General features: G+C 38.1%; 1 protein-coding gene across 5 annotated transcripts in view; it reads right to left on the bottom strand.

Moving 5' to 3' along the window:
• Positions 1-3,365: 3,365 nt before the first annotated feature.
• The window catches only part of LOC123758762 (uncharacterized), a 52,570-nt gene continuing 33,538 nt past the window's right edge, over positions 3,366-22,397 (bottom strand). For all 5 annotated transcript variants that reach the window (XM_045743417.2, XM_045743416.2, XM_045743420.2 and 2 more), the window contains exons 6-18: positions 20,515-20,630; positions 19,406-19,534; positions 17,421-17,603; positions 16,849-17,018; positions 14,364-14,508; positions 13,635-13,776; positions 13,298-13,437; positions 12,789-12,904; positions 8,885-8,972; positions 7,010-7,147; positions 6,313-6,476; positions 5,964-6,162; positions 3,366-4,216 (exon numbers count right to left, since the gene is read on the bottom strand). In XM_045743417.2, coding sequence (XP_045599373.2) covers positions 4,083-4,216; positions 5,964-6,162; positions 6,313-6,476; positions 7,010-7,147; positions 8,885-8,972; positions 12,789-12,904; positions 13,298-13,437; positions 13,635-13,776; positions 14,364-14,508; positions 16,849-17,018; positions 17,421-17,603; positions 19,406-19,534; positions 20,515-20,630 — 1,864 coding nt within the window. In that variant the 3' untranslated portion in view covers positions 3,366-4,082. The remainder of the gene's footprint in view (positions 4,217-5,963; positions 6,163-6,312; positions 6,477-7,009; positions 7,148-8,884; positions 8,973-12,788; positions 12,905-13,297; positions 13,438-13,634; positions 13,777-14,363; positions 14,509-16,848; positions 17,019-17,420; positions 17,604-19,405; positions 19,535-20,514; positions 20,631-22,397) is intronic.

Here is a 22,397-nt window from a genome sequence, read left to right as displayed (position 1 = left end):
TATAATTAGGAAAGTGAGCTTGTTACACATAACGTTTGAATATGTGAGAGCGTAGATATTTTTTTAATAATAATTCTTTGGGAGTCTAATGCAAATATTAACTTACCATTTTTGGATGAAAAGTGATTATAACAACTATGGGTGATACGTACAAATATTGGACTGTTGCATAAAAAGCAAACTGCGTTTTGAATTATTAATTTTGTATAGGGCCAGAGAAGGAAGGCATCAACCAAATTAATGCCTTCTTGATTACTACATCATAAATGTATTAATATGGCTTATATTAGATCTCTGATTGGCTATTTAGAAAACCTGTCATTCCCCTGAATTTTATTTTTTTTATATAATTTTTAAATATATTCTAACGCCACAGCGGCCGGGTGTTCTGATTAGATGAATATACAATTAAACGAATGAAACAAGTTTGCCATTTGTATTGAACATTTTGAGTAAAATGAGTTTGTATCTCCCGCTGGTGAAGACCTGACGAAATATAGACTGTCAGCTTAATCACAAGCTTTACATCGTTACACGCATTGATCGAATCTCTGCAAATAAAAATCACTTATGTTCAAGATAATATAAAATCCGTAATCCACTGTGAAGTTACCTAAAACCCTTGTCTAGAATGAAGGTTTTCGCATTGCATACTTAGTTAACTTTGTAACATGCTTAACTATAGAACATGTATATGGGTCCAGTTCTCGGATCGATTGTGCGACTTCGCTACCCTTTCACTATACATTTCTCTAAGTTACAACCTAACTTAGAACTGTTTTAGTTCACGATTGTTATGAAGTACACTTGTGAACCCACCCAGTTGCTTGAAGTCCATAATACTCGCGACGTTTTAGTTGAATTCAGGCGTACATCTTCCCTAGAATTTTCGTTGCAATTTAATTAAATACCATCCTGTGTGATGGGGATTTTTTAGCATCACCTAGTTAGCTTTTTTGACACACTGTACTCCACTTCATATAGTCTAGGGTAGCTGCACTAATGCAGATGTACCTAATATGTTAATAAAAAAAAAAATACCGTACCAGAAATTGTCACTATTGACAATCGTGCTATTGATATGAGCACGAATGTCACTTAACAATCAGGCTCATATCAATTTCAAACGTTGAATGGTAATCTAATTTCCTCTTTCCTTTTCTAGACATTCTTGTTCACAGTTCTGTCTGGTTTCTCTTTTCTCTGCTTACCGCAAGCCTATGTCCAGCGGTATGTACGTACATTCACTTTTTTTTCCTACCATTCCCCTTCTGTTCAGTGTTCTTGTTTCTCTCTTCCTTCCTCTCTACGTATCCGACCCTCGGTTTCTTGATTCTGAAATTTCTTTTATTTATAAGACTTTCTCATGCCTTGAATGCCCCTTACATTTTATCAGCTGTGCCAGTTCTCAAGCCAAAGTAAAATTCTTTCATCCCCTTTTCCAACACTAGTAACACTGTGCTCTGCCTTCCCTTCATATCTAAACTAAAAAATCTCATTAATACCCTTCGTCTACTTGATGTAAAACTCAACTTTCAACAAACTAACACACTTATAGTAATCTGGTTCACACTGCTCCTCCCGCTTCCAATAATGCTGGTATCTACTCCATTTCCTGGTCGTCGTGTCCTCTCCAATACTTCCGTAAAACTGGTTGCACACTAAATGACAGATTTAAGGAATACAAAAGAAATGTTAAGTCTGCAGACTCAAACACTGCTCTCTTCTGTCATGTTAGGGACTCTTAATCATCCTATAGATTGGTCTTCTAAAATAATCTTCCCTGCCTCTACTCTTCAGATGCTGTCTTGTCGACTTGGCTCTGATACACATCATGAGCAACATAAACCTTAGTCCTGGCTTTGCTGCTGTTAACTCTTCCATTTCATACTTAAATGCAGGACCATGCAGCATGTGGGGCATAACAACCCTTGCCACAACTACCAAATTAATAACATTACATTACAGCAGATTGTTGACGAAAAGACAAAACCCACCATTCGCTAAATGTTGCACAATAGGTAGGAGCAGCAGTCAGAAAAGCTAACCAAACCCATGGAATAATCAAGCGTACTTTTGACTAAGAAAAAGAAGGTAATGATTCAACTCTGGTGCACCCCCATTTAAGATTACTATATCCAAGCATAGAAACCTCATTTTCAGAAGGACATAGCTGCTCTGGAAAAAGTGCAACACCAGGCATCAAAAGTCTTTCCAGAGCTAAGTTATCTCTCATATCAGGAATGGGTGATGGCCACAGGACTAACAACACTGCAAACTAGACATGACAGAGTGGATCTCACTGAAACTTTTAAAATACTGAACAAGTTAGAGGATGTTGATCCAGACAATTTCTTCAAACGGTCAGATGTAACAAACAAGGAGAAACGGTTTTAAGCTCAACAAGCCTCAAAGTAGGACTGAGAACAGGAGATGCTTTTTCATCCACATGGTTATAAACCCCATGGAACTGGCTACCCGCCGAAGCCGTAAATGCCAAAACTGTGTTAAGTTTTAAAATTTACCTGGAAAAGATCATCAAGGCAAATGGGGGGTCCTTCGACAAGCTGCCGGCTTCCTGTCTTCGTTGAGTCCACTAGGGTTAGTGGTCCTCGGGTAAATTAGGTAAAAAAATCTGGTTAAATGCTCCAACCTTCTTAACAAATGTGATCTGATCTAAGCCTACCTCTTTTCTTTTCTTTTTTTTTACCTTTCCTCTTATTCTTACATTATCCCATTCTTATCTTTATCCCATTCTTTCCTTTCACCTTACTCTTGTCTTTTTCTCTTACCTGCTCCTCACCTCTCACCTCACTCTCTCTCCTTATTTATTTGCCCATACCTTCTTCTCTTCTATCACATGACTTAATAATGGTTCAGGACGGACTGAAACATCGTCGTTTCTCAGTTTCCTGATGTGTGGTTTGGTCATCATTAAAACCTGAGAGCATTAGTTCCAACCGAATCTGATAACCTTTCTCTTTTGTATAATACAGTACTGTACAAGTATGGCTTAATTTGTGATAAATCAAACAACAATACATGTCTCTTAATAATTCTGAAATAAGTGACATACGCTTAGGGTTCCAAAACCTCTTTAGTGAGAATGATGGTTCATGCAGTCTTCCAAGATTAAAATTGTAAATGCTTTTTACAATGTTTAGAAATGCTAAATGCATTCTCTGTATGACAATTTCTCAAAATGTAAAGGTAAAAGTTAATCACAGGACATAAGGAGAAGGAGGTGGTATATAAAGATGGGGTAAAGGAATGCAGTCCAATCACTTGAACCATTTGGGATTCATCAGTGTCACTGCATGGACCAGTCCAAGTGGATGGACTCATAGTATAAATTAAAAACTATATACTGATAATGATAAAATTATTTTAATGGTAACTGTATAAAACCAGGACATCAGTTACTGTTCATAAAATAAAATTTACATCAATTACATATAAAACATCTAACCTATAACAACCTATATCTTATCTTGTACCACTGACAAAGCATTAAATAATATATAAGACTGCCATAATACATGCTTTCATTAAATATTTACAATTTCACTTATAAAGCAAAATCACAAAATATTCAAATAATCTAAATATATAAATTTTATGTGTAATTACACAAGCTGCTCAATGTGTACATATTAACTGCTCAACTAAATACTCAGGATTAGAATTTATAAATTTGAAATAAATACAATTATTTTCTAAAAAAGTTCTCTTCTGATAGCCTTACTAGATGTCTTCTACAGTAGTGTTGAAGACTTACAATAACGGAATTCTGAATGTGGAATTCAAGTTAGGAATGATACAAATATAAATAGGGAGAAGGGGGGGCTGGGTAATATGCTTTCTGTATTAGAAAGTAGCCTATGTGCAGCTGGGTATATAAAGTGACCTTTTACTGGGACTAATTTGCCAGTGACCTGAACTAAGAATAATGGTGGAATATTACAATTTTCAAGCTCCTTAAGGTTTGGTCATTTACCTGCCAGAGAGAAACTGCAGTAAATCTTAAAAAAAATAGAATCAAAATTGGACGTGATAACATCCAAGATGAGGTATTGCTGGTGTTAAGTGTTTACAAAATGGATGAGGCCCAGTATGGTCCAGAGCAGAACGGATGGGGTGGCCCACCATGCCCCACATGTCATACCCTCATGACGTATCTCATACTGAATCTGGTTTGGGTACTGGCATTCTTCATCTGAGGGAAAATTCATTTATTAGAGCAGGATTTTATTGCGATTAGGATTTTTACATATTAAACACTTAATTACTGTCAGTTACATGAAAAATATTTATATACCAGAACTTATAGCAACAGCAAGTTTCCCTACACTGGTTGAAACAAATTACTTGAAAAGTGTTTCTTATTAATTTATGTAAAATGCATGCACACACATCTTATGGATAACTTAACTATTTAGTTAAATAATAACTGACACTAAACAATATCATGTCATGAAACTAAGGGTGGGCACTAGTCTTCCCAGTTAATCACTTGGATCCAACTAGTCATAAACCAAGGCATTACAAAATCACCACCACTTAAGCTCTTTCACCTTATGGGGGACTGCCTTATTATGGAGAAGAGAAATTTGCACTTTGTCGAAGAAATCCAGTTTGGGTCATCAGACCACCTGCCAGAGAGGTCATCCATGAAGGGAGACACTATGTGGATGGATTAAGTGTCTGGATTGGGTGTGGGGAGGGGGGGAGGTTGAGGATCTTTGTATCAAAGTGGGCAAACTCAAGCTTCAGTGCCCTTCACAGTGGAGCTCTGCTAGGGGAAAAGAGGTGTCCCCAGTCATGAGTTTGCTTCAACTTGGCCTCCCTAGATGCTTCCAACATCCTTCTCTGTATATAGTATGGACAACACTTATTTCTACTCCCTCTCAGATTCGTGCTGTGGGTGATCAGGCTTTCCCTATCGAGTATTTTGCTTTTGGTTGGGAGTGCATATGTGGCATGTCTGTGGTGACTAACTTTCTGCCTTTTGGATTAGTTTCTGTGGGATTTTTGTGTCTTATCTGTTACCTGTTATCTGTTATCTTACCTGTTATCTGTTATCTTATCGTGGGGTCCTATCTGTTACCACTTTGCTCGTGACTGGCCTATTTCTGATTTGACCAGCCTGCTGTTTGGGTGGCAGTGTTTACCGACTGCTGTTGGTTGTTTTTCGCTAGCACCCTGTTTACCTTTTCAACCTTTTTACCTTTTCGTGTTCTTCCCCTCCAATACGCTTTTATGGATTTTTTTATGCTACAAGTCAGCCCTTTTTTATGTTTATTCTTTTAACAAAGCTGCCCTCCTCTCCAAGGAGCCATTGTGATCAAGCTCTGGGGAGCTACTGAAGTAACCAACCCTAAAATCAGACTTTGAATTTAATAAGATGTCCCTTTCTGGTTGATCTCTCAATATAGCTACCCAGTCCCACTTTGTCATCCTGTCATTCCCTTCTTCTCTGTTGATTTGAGCTACCACCTGGTGGTAGATGAGTGATTTGGAGCTAGGGTTGTTCACCAGTGCCAACCTCTATTTGCACCGTTTTCCTATATTTATATTCATTTCTTTTATGCAGTTCTTTCTTTTACTTCAAATGGTCAGCTTTCTTAGAATTTTGAGTCTATCTCCGATTCCCATTCCTCCTCACTTCGTTAAGAGAACCAGATTCAAATTCTGGTTCCCAGTAAGTGTGTAAGTCACTTGGGGTTGAATACAATCTGAAGGTCTAGTACCAGTGCTTTAGTCCCGGGAAGCTACTGAGGGCTCTACCAGATAGGGACTCATCATTAAACTGAACATTTAATTTGTATTAGTCAAAATGTAATCATTGATAGCACAACAAAATTAACCTTAATTGCCTCTAATAATGTCCACTGTGCAACCTTGAGAGTGATATATTATTTAAACACTTTAATGTTTACCTGCATGTTCATTAAGCATCTTACCTTGACAGTAACTTCCAATACCAGCATCAGATTTGCCTGTCACAGACAAGTAGATTGGGTTACACTGCTCCAACCAGCGACCACAGAGCTCCTCCCAATTAAACTCCGACCCTCCTTCTATGCAAAGGTAATCCGTAGCTGAATTTTCTACATACATGCTCTCTCTGCTGCTACACACCTGTATGTCTGCATTACTCACCTGTATCCAAAAGATTAAAATAAAGTACTGTTTTGGAAAAATTCAGCTATAAATTATGTGATGGCATGAATAATATATTGTGTAATAAATTACCTGTATTACAAGTATTTGTTAAAACTAATACTGTTATTCTCTTGAAGAAATACTGACCGTCAGTTTGAGTTCGCCAGAATAATGAAAGTATTGCGGGGCAATCTTGATGTAAGTGGTGAAATTGGGAGACACGTAGCCATTGTATATGTGACTCTGCTCCCGGTAGTTGGTGAAGTTAACATTATTGCTGTCACATGCCGGATACGTAAACACAGAAGGAACTGCAGATAAAGAAAATAATATGACAGTGGTCAAGAATATTATCAAGTCCATACATGCACTGTACAATATATCAAAATATAAATATAAATACAGTAATGTGTTGTACATACCTTAAAGCAAAAATTATTATCAATTACTGTACTTAAAGCCTATTTGACAAACAGGATGTACAATATTCACCAAGCAAATTGCAGGAAAACAAATGTATTCACAGTAGTACCTGCACAAGTATTAGTATACAGTACTGTAATGTAACATGGTTTTTCACAATGGGAACTTACATTATAAGCTATTGTTAAAAAGATTTTGGTGCTATACACATTCAAGAAATGCAAGAGAAGATCAACTGGAAGTTATTTTAAGCTTATTTTTTGGTAATATAAAATAAAAGCCAGACTGTAAAATGAACTCAGTTTAAAAACAAATTTAAAGGTAAAGCCATTAACCACTACACAGGTCACAGAACAGGGTTTGTGTCTGTCAAGGTTGATTTTCCTTAATATGTTGAGAATGCAGTAAAAGAATGTCTCACCTCTGCAGATCCGTTTTGCTAATGTAGCAGCAAATTCTTCCATATTTATCACATTATTGGTGTAGAAATCCTTAGGTGGGTCCAGCAACATGTCACTGAAGACGTCTTTACTCTTTCCCACCAGCAGGAAATAAACATCTGTCGAATAAAACAGTATTTATTGAGAATGCTTAGTAATTTAATAGTAAAACCAACCGCATTTAAATAAGATAAAAAAATACCCATATAAACGTCAGAAAATAATGAATAACATGTTACATTTAATGTGTGATGTATGTTGTATATATATTTAGAAGAATGTCATAGATACACAGGACACTATGAATATGATATATGCACTAGGCACTGTGAATATGATAGATGCACTAAGTACTGTCAATATGACAGATGCACTAAGCACTGTCAATATGATATAAGCACTATGCACTGTCAATATGATATAAGCACTATGCACCATGAATATGATAGATGCACTAAGCACTGAGAATATGATAGATGCACTAAGCACTGAGAATATGATAGATGCACTAAGCACTGAGAATATGATAGATGCACTAAGCACTGAGAATATGATAGATACACTAAGCACTGAGAATATGATAGATGCACTAGGCACTGTGAATATAATATATGCACTAGGCACTGAATATGATACACTAGGCACGCTGAAAAAGATTTTAAAATGCTATACCATTGGTTGGGTTTTGTTCCATTTCCTCTCTCCCCCATTGAAGGCATAAGTATGTTGTACTATAATCCAGATCATATGGGGACTCTATTGAACCCTATTTAATTTAGCCAAACATTCAAGTTGGCCAAGCATTCAAGCCAGCCAACTATTTTTACCACGAGCATCCAAAAATTAACAGATTCAAATTTATTCTGGTTTCTTGTTCAAAAGAAATCACAGTAATCCAATTTTGCTTTCAAGTTGAGAAGTCAAGCACTTGACCTCAAATTTATTTGAGTTTCCTCATTCAGTACAGGTATAACCTTTTAACCTGAATTCCTAATTGGGTTTAAAAGGGTAAAAACTCAAATGTTAAATCATTCAGATTACTCGGAGATTCAGATAACCAGAATCAGAATTACCGAGGGCTTGCAGTACTGCACTGAATGTGTGGCGCTGCTGCATCTCTGCCAGTTATTTTGATAGTTGTGGGCTCTTGTCTAGTTGCTTGTTGAGCTTCCTCTCATTTTAGTTCTGGGATTGCCCTGGCAACCTTGTGCCATGTAGAAATGTCTGTTCTTACCCTCTCTTTTTTCTGTGAGGGCACATACTCTACTTTTGGGGTGCTCAGACTCTTTCCTCTGCACTCGTAGTGGTTTTCCCTGCTGCTGTGGCCCTATTTCTCATTCTCCTTTTTTCCCTGTGTCTTCCCACCTTTTTTGCTCCACAATCTCTTCATGTGGCTCTTTACTGCCAGTTCGGGTTGCCCAGCCTTTCTGTGAATTGGTTTTTGAATTCTGGGGGTGAGTGTGGCAGTGCTAGCCCCCACTGATCTCTGTGGTTCCTAGTGATGGGAGGTTTTGTGTTCTTTAATCCTGTAGGGCTCCAGTCTTCTGTAACTGCTCTGGATTATTCTCTGTGCTCAAGCAAGTGTTTCATTTCACTACACTCCCATTATTTAAGTGCTTTCACCTGAATTTTACCAATATGGCTTATGAGAGCCCTTATGATGGAAACAGTAAAGAAGTTATTTTGGGTTACTGTATATTCTCCCTATTTTGCTGTCTTCATATGGTATATACATAGATTCAGATCATATTCATTACTAAAGAATTCTAATACTTATATTATTAAATTAATTCTCTAACAAAAATTTATATTCTACTACAGCTTAGTATATACATAAACCCGTCATAATACCTTACCTGGGAAACTCAGCCTAAAATTTCGTATTTGCTCCAAGAATGTTTCTTTGTCAGTTGGAATACTACCAGGAACATTCCACAGTACAACCTGCAAAATATATACAGAATACATCAAATACATGTGTTGTATATTTTTGTGTAAATGTATAATAATTAAATGTACATTTTGCTTTACCAAAGAAGTGGAGAAAGGATATTTGGTTTCCCACTGTGTGGGACAGGAAGCCTGCTAGGCATATCCAGGTTTCCCTAGCCCAGGGCTAATCAATTATTTTAGTACTTGAGCCAGATTATGAAACTGAAATTGACAGAAGGTAATACCTATACCCTGTACTCACCTAGTTGCGATTGTGAGGGTTGAGCTTTGGCTCTTTGGTCCCACCTCTTAACCGTCAATCTACTGGTGTATAGACTGCTGAGCGTCTCTAGCTCTATCACATCTACATTTGAAAACTGTGTATGGAGTCAGCCTCCAACTCATCACTTCCTAGTGCATTCCATTTACTAACAACTCTGACACTGAAAGTTCTTTTTAATGTCTCTGACTCATTTGGGTACTCAGCTTCCACCTGTGTCCCCTTGTGCACGTACCACCCGTGTTAAATAATCCATCCTTGTCAACCCTGTCAATTCCCCTAATAATTTTGTATGTGGTGATCATGTCTCCCCAAGCTCTTCTGTATTCCAGCAATGTGAGGTGCAGTTCATGAAGTCTTTCCTCATAACTCATGCCTCTCAGTTCTGGGACTAGCCTAGTGGCATACCTCTTAACTTTTTCCAGCTTCGTCCTGTGCTTGACAAGGTACTGGCTTCATGCTGGGGCTGCATACTCCAGGATTGGCTTTACATATGTGGTATACAAGGTTCTGAAGGATTCCTTACACAGGTTTTTGAAGGCAGTTCTGATGTTAGCTAGCCTCACATACGCCGCCAATGTTATTCTTTTGATGTGAGCTTCAGAAGACAGGTTTGGTGTGACAAATCCTACATCTTTCTCTGTCTGTTTCGTGAAGGACTTCATATCCCATTCTGTATCCAGTGTCTGGCCTCCTATTTCCTCTGCCTAATTTCATTACCTTACATTTACTTGGGTTGAACTTTAGTAGCCATTTGTTGGACCATTCCTTCAGTTTGTCTAGGGTCATCTTGTAGCCTCATATTATCTTCCTCTGTCTTGCTCCTCCTCATATTTTTTGCATCATCAGCAAACATTGAGAGGAATGAGTCTATGCCCTCTGGGAGATCATTTACATATATCAGAAACAGTATAGGACCAAGGAATGATCCCTGTGGGACTCCACTGATGATGCCTCGCCACTCTGAGACCTCCCCCCTCACAGTGACTCGCTGTCTTCTGTTGCTTAGGTACTCCCTTATCCAGTGGAGTACCTTCCCTTTCACTCCTGCCTGCATCTCCAGCTTGTGCAGTAGTCTCTTATGTGGTGTGTGTGTGTGTGTATGTACCTAAGTGTAGTTACAGGATGAGAGATATGCTTGTGGTGTCTTGTCTCCCCAGTACTCATTGTCATATAATGCACTGAAACTACTGACAGTCTTGGCATCTATCACTTTCTCACTTAACTTGTTCCAACCATCTACCACTCTGTTTGCAAAAGTAAACTTTCTAACTTTTTTGGGGCATCTTTGCTGTAACTTAAATCTGTGACCTCTTATTCTTGAAGTTCCACATTTCAAGAATTCTTCTTTATCAATTTTATCAATTCCCATTACTATTTTATACTGTACACAATGATCATATTGGCAAAACCATTACTATTTTGTACAGTATGTGGTGATGATATCGGTGGCAAAAACCATCACGTAGACGAGGTAAAAATATTAGAGCCCAAACAACAGAGAGGAGACCAGGTACTGTACACACTATAAACATCAGCATGAACTGAGGGTGAGGAAGCCAGCTGACCAGGAGCTTCCTCCCCCAAAACAAGTGGGCGGGGGTTGAATGAGCTGGCACTAATTTAAAGAGCTTTTGATCATTTGTGTACATTGTTGTCACCACTCTCTGTGCCTCTGGGAAGGAAGGAGGCTGGGTTCTGGCTCTGGTCTTTGGTAAGCCAATAGAACTCCATAGCTGATGTGACCTAGCACTTGGTACACTATCAGTGACAGTAGCTTCAGGGAGTAGAAAAGGGCTCTTCCCCCCCAGAAAACTAGTGTTGAATATTATGAAATGCCTCTTTTAGTTGAATCCTTTGTAGCTCCCTCCACAGGAAGTGGCCTCTTGTGGAGAGTGCCTTGCCCTGAGTAGTGCATCAAACCTCTGAGAAGATAGTTCTGAGGATAGGGGAAATGCAAGCCAATGCCAGAAAAAGTAACACTAAAACAAAATTGTGGTAAACTAATCAGCAAAAAACATGCAAGACAGGACACAAATACATGTACCCTGGTGTACGGTACATGTACAGGTACAGTATTTGTGTCCTTTCATTGAAGCATAATGAAGGCAAAATATATTAAACATGACTCCCTTATGGGACAACAAAGTCACAATTTAGCTCAAGAGGTGTAGGAATGTGCTTGGTATGAAGCATGCGAGTATGGAGGTAGGCAGGACTGGAGTTACTACAGTACCTGGTAGTGCATTTGGGTACTAGCACATGGTTTGTTGACTTTGGCAAACTATCCTTCCTTTGTTTCCAATTATCCTGTCTACTCATGATACAGTAACTAGTTATTTTGCATTGCTTATACTTTCTGAGGATTTTACTTAGATTTGGGGTAATCTTAGATTCCTATGCTTCCCTCAGTTCTTTGCACACTAGAGTCTGATCTAAAATGCTATGAGTGTTAGTGGCTTTGCAAGAATGTAAAAATATCAATCATATGTAACCTCATAATCCTATTCTACCTTGTTGTGAATAAAAATTATTATTATTATTATTATCCTCATGCTCAGTAAGTCTGCAGAAGTTCAGAGGCCTGGTGGTTTTGTACAAGTCTGTGTGTGGAACCAGATCCAATGCACTAGGGAGCTACTAAGAACCTGCCTAGAAAGAACATGACCACGCCCACTGAAATGGAAGGCAAATGATGGATGGAAAGAAAAAGGTGAAAAGACAGACACAGATATGATACCACAACATGAGTCCCAAACAAGCAGTAGGAGAAAACATCCCTAAATTCCAGAAACTGACAAAGTACTGAACCATCCTGATAAGGCTAGCTAATTCTCAAGGAGAGTAAAAAATTCAGAAAGGAATAGGGGATGGGGACGATGAGAAAGGAATTGAAACCAAGGCTGAACTGGCAACACAAGAGCAAGGACAATGATGCAGCCTACAACTTGAGTCTCCAAGCTGGACAACAAAGGGAGGAGCATATAGATAAATAAATTCCATTGATTTAAGTCCAAGTGAAATGTGTGTGTAACAAGGCATCATGGTCATGAACAGGTGCTATGTGCTGGTGGCAAGAGTCAGGATAAATGTAAGGTAGCCAGGGCCCAAAAACGTGCTGATGCGTAGATGCAACAGCACCAGGAATAAATGTCAAGCTGCGTTGATGATGGACATGTCTTAGAGAAGAGCAAGACATTACCTAAGAGAGCAACCATGTAGTTTAAGTGAAAGAAATCTTTGTAAAAACAAACCTGAATTGCCTTTAATGACAATGATGACCTCAGTACAGTACTCATTTAATACAAAAATTATATTAAAATTAGCCTCTATAGGTTACATTGCCCATTTCAAGTAGAAATCTCAGTCGTGTAATAATGTTTACGTGCTATAGGTTTCAAGTCAATACACTGAAGCATTCTGAAAATATAAAAAATTAAACAGGATTAAACCATATTTAAGGTATCCCTACTAAGGATACCTAATATATGATAGTTGGGGTGGGGTGGGGGGGGGGACTTGCCCAATACAAAAGCTAGGTGACTGACCTGTGAGTGAGCCTTGGCATTATTGCCATCACTAAGTAGAGCCTTGTATGACCTGTTGTAGTACGCAGACAGCTCGTTCAGTACAGCAATCATGTCTGAACCTGACCCGTAACTACCTGAAATACATGCATAAATATTCTCATTTTTTGTTTACCAATACTGCTATGAATTTATAACTATTCCAAATATGATAAATGAATATTCAAAGTGCAGACAAAGTATTGAGTTTTGTAAACTATTTTCTGGAGGATTTAAATTTTTCAACACTCAGTTATGTTAAAATTAATTAATTTGTATACGGTACCTGTACATCTTACAGAAGTACTGTATATACAGTAATTAATTGAAAAAACAAACATGGTAAATAAGTATGTAGTAAAATTTTGTATAAACTATTATAAATGTACACCCATTTATAAAGAAAGGTTTTATTTACAGGTATTTTGAATCTACTTTTCATGGAAGAACAAATGTATCTTAAAAAAAATGGAATGTCCCATAAAACCTACTTGCTAAAGTTGTGAAATTGCTCCCTGCATCTGCTACATTACTGAAATTAGTCATTGGCACAATCCAGGATGCACTTTTACCATCCAATATGCCCAAACGTGAGCCTTCCACACTGACCCCTATCATTTGTGCCAGAAGTCTAGATAAACCAAGAACAAAAGAGAATCAAGGTTAGTTTATACAAAATTAATATATATTGGTCAAAATCCAATTCATTTTGCTGCAACACATAATAAGGCATGAAATTATAGTTGTTAAATTTCACTCCATTCCCTTCTTTTATAATCTGAAATTCATTGCTTGTTTGGAGGTCTCCGGTCACACCCAAACACTTACGAGATGTATTGTCGCTGCTTATCCATATCCGTAATACCGCTGTCATGACCATATACCATTAGGAGATCTACTTGGTTCTCGCACAAGACCTCATTCTTGCTGTAGGAGGGACATCTGTTATAGTCTGTATAATCATAGTTGCCTGTGGAATAGAGATATTATTTTTATTAATGGGAGTGAGTGAGGCAACAGGTCAATTATTCAAAGGTGACTAAATAAGTAATAAATCACAGAATTTGACTAATTGTCCAGTAAACAGCATATGAAAACTTGAATACACAATGTTGAAAAATGTGTTGAATAGTTTGGTCAGCTATACTGCACTAGGTACTTTTATGAAAACATTTCACGTTTCACGAGATCCTACAAGTTCATTGTACCTCCTTTGACCTGTAGCACAGCAATTAATGCAATTGACTTCTTGAGGTTATCAACTGGTTATCACTTGCAACTAATTGGGCCCCAAAGTTCAATTTCTGAGTTGGGTGAGATGTTTCTGCATGTTTTCTAATACAGTGGCGCCTCGATTAATGAGTTTAATCTGTTCCAGCACTGAGCTCGTCATGTGGGAAAACTCGTCTTGCGAAACAACAACGAAACTGTCGTCGGAGGTGTCCTAGAACCAGCGGGAATGCTCGTTAATTGAGCGAAAGCTCGATTAACGAGCGTTCTTTTTAAATTCTGCCTTAAGCACCTTATTTAAAAAAAAAAGTGTTGTTGATATCTTACCTACAAAGGTGTTGAATGCCTTCCATACATCATTAAGAGCAGTTTTAAAGCTCCGTTCTATTGCAGTGAAATCGTCCTTATTTTCAGTGATCATTCTCTTGAGTTCAGGAAATTTCTCACTATAGATATACATGAAGTTCAGAGCCTGAAGGGAGATAAGAGTGACTCAGATAGTTAATATTATTAGGAAGAAGTACTGTCAAGTCATTTTTATTTTAAGACTAGATCCACATCCAGCAAGGGCGGGTTTTCCCACTCAATGTATTGGATTTTTACAACAAACTGATGAAGACATAATTATACTCTGAAAACTAGCAGAAGCTGATTACTGGAATACTGTATAAAATTATACAGATCTAGACTTATAGGGAATTATGAAACAAATCAAATCAAATTTTATCAAATTTTAAATGTACTGTACAACATTTAAGAGTGAAAAACTAGTAAAAGTCGGGCTAATGTAAATTATTCATGAATAAATAATAGTATACCAAAGAAGAGGATTCTTGTGTATTGTACAATATATACATGTATTAGAGATGCAATACTTTAAAGACACTGTAGATGAGAATATTTGAATTAAGTAGTGGACTGTGAAAAGTCCACACACAGAATACACCACTGAAAATCTGGATCTCCATATTTTTTATATATTTTTTTATTTTATTTTATATATACACAAGAGTTCCTACATTCTTGTAAAGCCACTAGCACCCATAATGTTTCAGGCAAGTCGTTAATTCTAATTTTCCCCAAAATACGAAATTCACTGAATAATTTTCCGGGAAATCATTTAAACCAGGTACCCATTCACTGCTGGGTAAACAGAGGCTGCAGTTAAGGGTTGGCGCCTAGTCAGTCCTCCCCGGCCAGGATATGAACCCAGGTCAAATCACTCACAAAGCGTGGGGCGAGTATGTATATCATTATCAATCATGCATTTATATTTCACAAATGTTTTATTAAGCTTGTATTGTACTATACCCAAGTAAATTTTACAAGGGTTTGTTAATGCAATGATTTTTTCTATAGCATCCAGACCTACTATGGGTATACCACAGTATATATACTACTATACCAAAAATGTACTTTTGTGTGAGCTCGGTCTGACCTCTTGTTACTCAAGCATTTTCATTGGCTTTGATTATACAGTATCACTATTGTATTTGCAAGTTAAAGCCATGTTGACCGACACGAACAGAATGGGTACATAAGGCATAGTACAGGATCCACTCTATACATAGGATTTTTTTGTTTGTAGTGCTTACCTGCCTGGTCCATGACATAAAAAAAACTTGGGTAAAGCTTTCAAATATGTATAGAGCTTTAATTTGGTAGCGGCCATTTTTCAAAATGGCCAAATTATGATGGACATACAGTACTTCATATATTCAAATGTTTTCTCTTGGACACATTATTCTTATGTCGAGGTGCATATGCTTACAAGTACAGTACTGTACATCCAGAAGTACCCCTCCCCTTCCACCCTAAAAAAATAAAAAAACATGCCAGGACAACAGTTGTGAACAAAGATGTTGCCAATGGTTACCATGCTGCTGTCTGTTTTGGGGTGTTCTATACCTTTCTAAAATTGTTCTCTTGGGTACTATTGTTTATTTTTTATCTCCAGACTCCTCTGTCTCTATTGAGGGGAGAGCCGGATTCCAGTTCTGGTCCCCAGTAGGTGCCCGTGAATCGATAGCACCTGGTACAGTTCTTAAGCACAGTATGCCAGGCTAGCCGGGTGAGTAGCTCGGGAAGATACCGAGGGGGAGGGGGTCCCTCTCAGAAAGGCACTTATACTAGAGAAAGTAACCAAGGAACACTGCTAGAATTAAATAGTACACAGAAAGCACAATTGTGAAATAAAAATAGAACAAAACCAAAGCAATAGCCTCTTGCAGTACTACAGTTTCAGGGATAGCCAGCACCACTTAGCTGGAAGGAGGAAGTAGCTCTTGGGACCCCAGCAGAGGGGTGCAACCTCAACTACACCAAGTGAGTGAGTGAGGGGTGAGTGGCTGGCCAGGACCCCTGGGAGAACATGGGCTAGGGTTGTTCACATGCAATGACCATTTGCATTGTTAGCCTCACATGTGTTTTATTATTTAAGCAATAGCTTATTACATTTAACTAATCCTTCTGGTGGATTTTTTTTTTAGTTTTGGGTAGATCTCTGATCCCCAAACTTCTCTCATCTTGTGGAAGAGCAAGATTCTGGTCCTAGCTCCTGGTAAGTCAGTGTGGGTCTCAAAAGCCTCGTGGGTCTTTAGGCTTGGCTACATTAGCGAATAATCTGGGAAACTACTTGGAGCCCCCCAGAAAAATTATGTTTGGGAAATATGAAATTTTAGACAATTCTAGAAGGGATTCAGAATAATACAATTTGTATTTTCAATCTCACAATATGCATGACCTGACTGATACCTTTTGCCAAAAAGATTTAAAGGCTATGACTACAAAGCCAATCACTGAATACTCTTACTTGTTCTTGAATCACAGTCGAGTCAAGTTTTTTGTAAGCTGCCATCCTATTGCAGGCACGGACATCCTGGTTATTTGGTAGACCATGTTCACTATAATACATTCTCAGAATTTGTGATAGGCGGACTTTTGATGATGTTGATGTTCTCAAGAATGTTGAGATAAGCATGGCTGTGGAAAAATTCACAAACATGGTTATTAAAGTTAATAATAAATTTTTCATTTGAATACATTATTTATCATACTAGAATCTGGTTCATGCACCATGCAGTGAAAGTTAAGAAAGATAACAATCTGTAACAAAAGCTGTGCATGTTTTATTCCTTTAGTTTTTGCCTCCTATTAATTTAGAAATAAGCCTTATATTAAATACAATAGATGTGCTATTTCACTAAGTCCAATATTCATGATGCATCTTGTTAAATCTTTATATATTGTTAAAAATTATTAAATTTTCAATTTTTAAGTTTCCAAAACTTTGCAACCTTTTAAAAACAATTAAATGCATATGCAATATAAGTAATTATAACTGAGGTACATTCTTTAAACATGAAAACAAGTGATTTTTCTTACCATCAATGCCAGCAAAGATTTCTGCTCGAGAAAGATATGATGTAATGCCATCATAACTATTTGCAAGAGTGTACAATTTGGGTGCTGCAGTCAAATTGTTAAATTTTCCATTTGGGCCAAGATATATTTGATTTACTGTAGTCCCGGCCAATCCTGCTACCACAGCTGACTGTCCAATGTCACCTGGTGAAGGAAACAAATGGATACAGTAAAGCTATTCAAAATATTTTGACATCCACTGTATTTGCTATGAAGTTTAAATGATATTGTGTAACTATAATTTACATGCATCTTGTAATTCACAAAAGCGTTGGTAACTCCAAAGTTTCTTTACCAATTCTAACTATCACTGCAACATTATTGGACAATACCCATATACAAATTCCAGAAACCTGCTAATGAATATGCTGTATATCCATTACAAGATAAGAGAAAAATCCAATGTTTCTGATATTGATGGAATGACTAGGCTGCATGAGTGAAAAAACAAGCGTTGAATGTAATGAAATGTCATTTTCCGGGTGAGCCCCAGAGGCTCCTTAAAGCTATCAGACTGATATATTCTATATCAGTCTGGGTCATCAGTCACATGGAGTTCTGCCTACCAGGAAACACGAGCCAGAACCTGTCATCAAGCAGCTGCACTGTGTCCCTCAGGACTAAGACGAGATGGCTGGCTGTGACTGGCGCCCCAAAGCCACATAGTGTCGTTGAGGACCTGAAACATTAACCAAATAACCAGGCCAGGACCCTGTTCGAACGCCAAAACCCTCTGGCCCGAATGTCAACCCAAGATAGCAGATAGAGCTGCAAACTTCTGAACATTGTGGGCATGAGGGTAGATTGCTGGCTGACTAGACTTGATAACCCTGTGGACAACCTGAGAGAGCTGAGCCCTGGAACAGGGAATGAGGGAAATCGGATCCACCCAAAGCGCATCCACAGACACAGAATCAGTGGCGACGAGCTGCCACTGGACACAACTCATGATACACCCCTGGCCTGACCAACCAAGCATAGACAACCCACGGATTCCTCTGGAAGCCAGCCATCTCATTCTTCACCAGAAAAGATGGAGATGGCCTGCCAATGAACAAAATGTCCACCAGGACCAAAAAAGCAGAAACCCCCTGCGTCAGAGGAGGGCATGAAGCTCACCGACCTAACCCTCAGAGGCCAAAGCCAACAGAAACAAAACTTTCTGAAAACAATCTTGGACTGAATGGGCCACATTAAACCAGAGAGAGAAAAGAGAGCATCTGGTCCAGAGACCAGGACTGCTCATGCAGCACATGAGCAGGCCAGAGGTGGAAAAATGCATATGCAAAAATGTCTACGGAATGGAGCAGAAGTGACATCCAGCCCAAAGCAACAGCTGGACCAGGGAAAAGAGGTACAGGTAACCCCACCTCAACCAGTCCTGCCAAAAAGCGTCTACCTCAGCGGCTTCACAGTCGGGGAAGTGCACCACAAACACTGGATGATGACAGAGCCCACTGCCCCTGACTGGATTGGTGAGTACTGGTCACAACGCCCTAGCCGAGAGTTGAGGCGTCTGTGAACACATCGAGTGAGGGTTCTGGAAGGCGCCATGGCACCAAACCCCTAAAAAATCTTAGATTTTTAGAACCCCTAAAGAATTTTAGATTCTTACTCGCTCCCTGTCCGGTAGAAATGGGCAAGCTAGCATAAAATACTGTTTGCTCCAGGTAGGAGAGATTGTCACAGAAGCCTAGCATTTGTTGTGGTCCTGTGGTGACAGTGCCTAAAGCTATTAGAACTATTAAGGTATTTATGCAGAAAGAGGCAATTCATTACACTCGGTGTTTTTTTTTTTTTTAAATACAAATTAAATCTTCAGGACAAAAATCTTGGGACCGATTCTGAGTGCATTAGTTTCATGAAACATTTGTTTCACAAATATGATGAATAAAAATCATAATTTTGATGATATGAATTGCAGCAGCATATTGGACTACACTTACCTGATAAAGTAGAGACGTATAGAGGATTCAGATCCTTATTTTGCATTTCCACAGGTATGTGGTCTATGTTTGTGTCACCAAGGATTTGTCTGATAGTCACGATACTTGTTTTGTCAGACGCCATAATACCTGTTGAAAGAGCATATCATTAATAATTCTAAGCATGAACCATAGGTATCAGACCAATTAGAGTCAGCTGCTCATGAAACAGCACTATATGGTTAGTGAAATGGAACCCCCCTTTTCCTACCTGGTGGTCCTCTTACCCCAAATGGTACTAGGACACCCCTTTACCCCCACATGGAGATCCCACACGTTCTCATTTTCCAGTGTTCATTCAGTGTCATTGGAATAAATTAGTATGTACTTTAGTGCCTGTATATAAAATAATTGGGGAAGTTTGTACATGTAGCCAACTTGTTAAAATTAAAATTTCAGAAAGAAGGGGTTATCAAAGATATATGGAACTTATACAGTGGAACTTAAAAAATCAAGAATAATTGGGACCAGATCTCTTCTAAATTTTTAAATTCCCAGACTTCAGTTTTAATTTATTTTTCCTGGAGGGCCTCCTCAGTAGTTCCTCGAGCTAGACACTGGTATACCTGTCAAACCCTAAGCACCATACCAAGCTCTAACAATTAACATGTGCCTACTGGAGATTTGAACCAGAATCTGGCCACCCTAAATATAGGTAAGGGGAGTCTGGTGGTCTAGGACTACTGTCCGACTACTACCTCTACGTGCAATGCCACCAATTTGCATATAGCTGACAGCCCACAGAGCATCTAGAGCAACAATGCACAACTCAAATGTATCACTCTTGATTAGGTGTAAAGAATTTATAATAATAATAATATAAAATACCTTACGCCCAAATTAAAACCACTTTCTAGAAAGTGCAAGAAAGTTTGCCTACAAAAGAAGGCACAGCATTCTCATTATAAAAATAAAGTAATAAACTGTTATTGGTGGTCACAGAAACAAGAGGAATATAAGCAAAATCTGAAAATCTAAACATATTTAAAAGGATAAAAGTTTCATCAGTACTGTAACAAATCTGGATTTTAACATCAAGGGAAAATCTACTGTAAATGAATAGTTCATACCTGACAAGAGTGTTCCCACTGCCACTGGCCCAGAAGGAGTCCATATGACCCCATTTTCAATGGGGTGTTCAGCGGGATTTACGCCAGATGGCAGCGAATAACGTTGTTGCGAATTCCTGGAAGGATATGTAAATTAGTTTCATTACCTACAACTGATGTTCACCTGTTAAAACGGATAATGTTCAGAACTTCATCCTTCAAAACTAAAAGGCAGTGGGAAAATAATAGTTTTTATCTTTATTATATAGAATTACCTTGACAATTCGGTGATAATTTGCATAAAACTGTACAGCAATTAAAGTCATCTTAATATTAAAAAGGTATTCAACAGTTTTACAATAATACTGTATTAAACAAAGTATTACAAATTTGTATTTAATTAAGGTAATACCTGTAACATGCAGAATGCATGAAATAAGTTTTTAATATCATAAATAAGCTCTATTCAATAAAACATAATTCTTTGTAGGTAATACAGCTGAAGTTAAAGATCTATCCCACATTTGCTCATTAAAGTAAGGTTCACAATCAAAGTGTGTTTGATGGATTGACATCAGGTAAAGTAGCATTCAAGGAGCTATATGAAGCTCTACAAATATTTCTTCAGGGTCTGTCTGGTACAAGGAAACATGGAGGATATAATCCAAACTAAAGTGAGCTGTTGACAGCTCAAATCTCCACACTCCATAACTCATTACAAGCCCTCCTTGGCAACCTTGAGGTCACCAGAGTGCCTTGGCAAACTACTGGTTAACACATTCATTCCTGTTCTGGTGTAGGTAGGTCAGCAAAACCAGATAAAGTGGCTTGTTCATGTATTGAAACCTAGTTTCTCAGTGCAGTGGGTCAATGCTTATCAATTTAATGCTTTCACATGCATGCATTTCAAATCTGTGTAGGGTTTTTTCAATGGCTTGTTTACAACCATCGGTATACAGGAGTGTGTTGCCCAATGGGTATTAGTATTTCAGTCTTCACTATCTTAGTCAGATCATAGATGATTTACACTTGGTTCTGGGTGCTTTCAGCCATATTCCTCATTGTCATGGATGGTTGCAGGCTGCTTTGTTCTGACCATGTAACAACTTGGATCATGTTCAAGGCTTCTCTTTCCTTCTGTTCCTTTCATAGCAGCATTAGGTTAGAGGGAATAGTAAATAATAGTCTTTGTTACCAGCACAAAGAGGTGGTAACAACATATAGAAACCCAAGATGACAAAAGACTAATACAGTGAAACCTTGATTCAACGAACTTCAATTCAGCGAATCTGTGGTTGGAACACGCACTTTCCATGGTAGATTTACTCACCCAATTTGACAAACAAGAGTCCGCTGAAGCAAGGAATGAGTGTGTGGATACGCTTAGGATGTTCGGACCGAGTTCACAGGTGGAAGCAACATGACAAGAAATAGTTGGGATTTTGGGATAGCCACTGGGCATATTTCAAACCAAATTCTATGGTTCTTTTTTATTTCCAGTTGCATAGATTGCAGTTCAGTAAAATATGGACTTTTTCCTTTGAAATTGAGATTTTGAGGCTTCAGCACGGGAAATATGCTAGAAGTGGTTAAATCTCTTTAAAGACAGGTTCTCTTGGTTGTTGCCATTCATATGACAGATTGAAATTATAATTCTGTTCAGTGAAATCAGCTCATAGAATGTGCAAGATATTAGGTATGAATATTAGATATGGTAATTTTTTTAATATGGCTCCAATCATGTTTTTAATGATTTTTGTTAGGAATATTTTATTGAGCATTTGGAATTTTTGAGGGGGAATTTTCTAATATTTTTGTTAGGCATTTTGTTGGGTGAACCAGGCCTCTGAGACACTAAGCCATACTGGAAGCCAGGACTGGAATCTGGCCATCTTAGGCTAACT

Source organism: Procambarus clarkii, chromosome 31 (genome assembly GCF_040958095.1).
Source record: "Procambarus clarkii isolate CNS0578487 chromosome 31, FALCON_Pclarkii_2.0, whole genome shotgun sequence".
Lineage (NCBI taxonomy): Eukaryota > Metazoa > Arthropoda > Malacostraca > Decapoda > Cambaridae > Procambarus > Procambarus clarkii.
The sequence above is the reverse complement of the archived record's forward strand: the minus strand, read 5'-3'. Positions and strand labels throughout refer to the sequence as shown.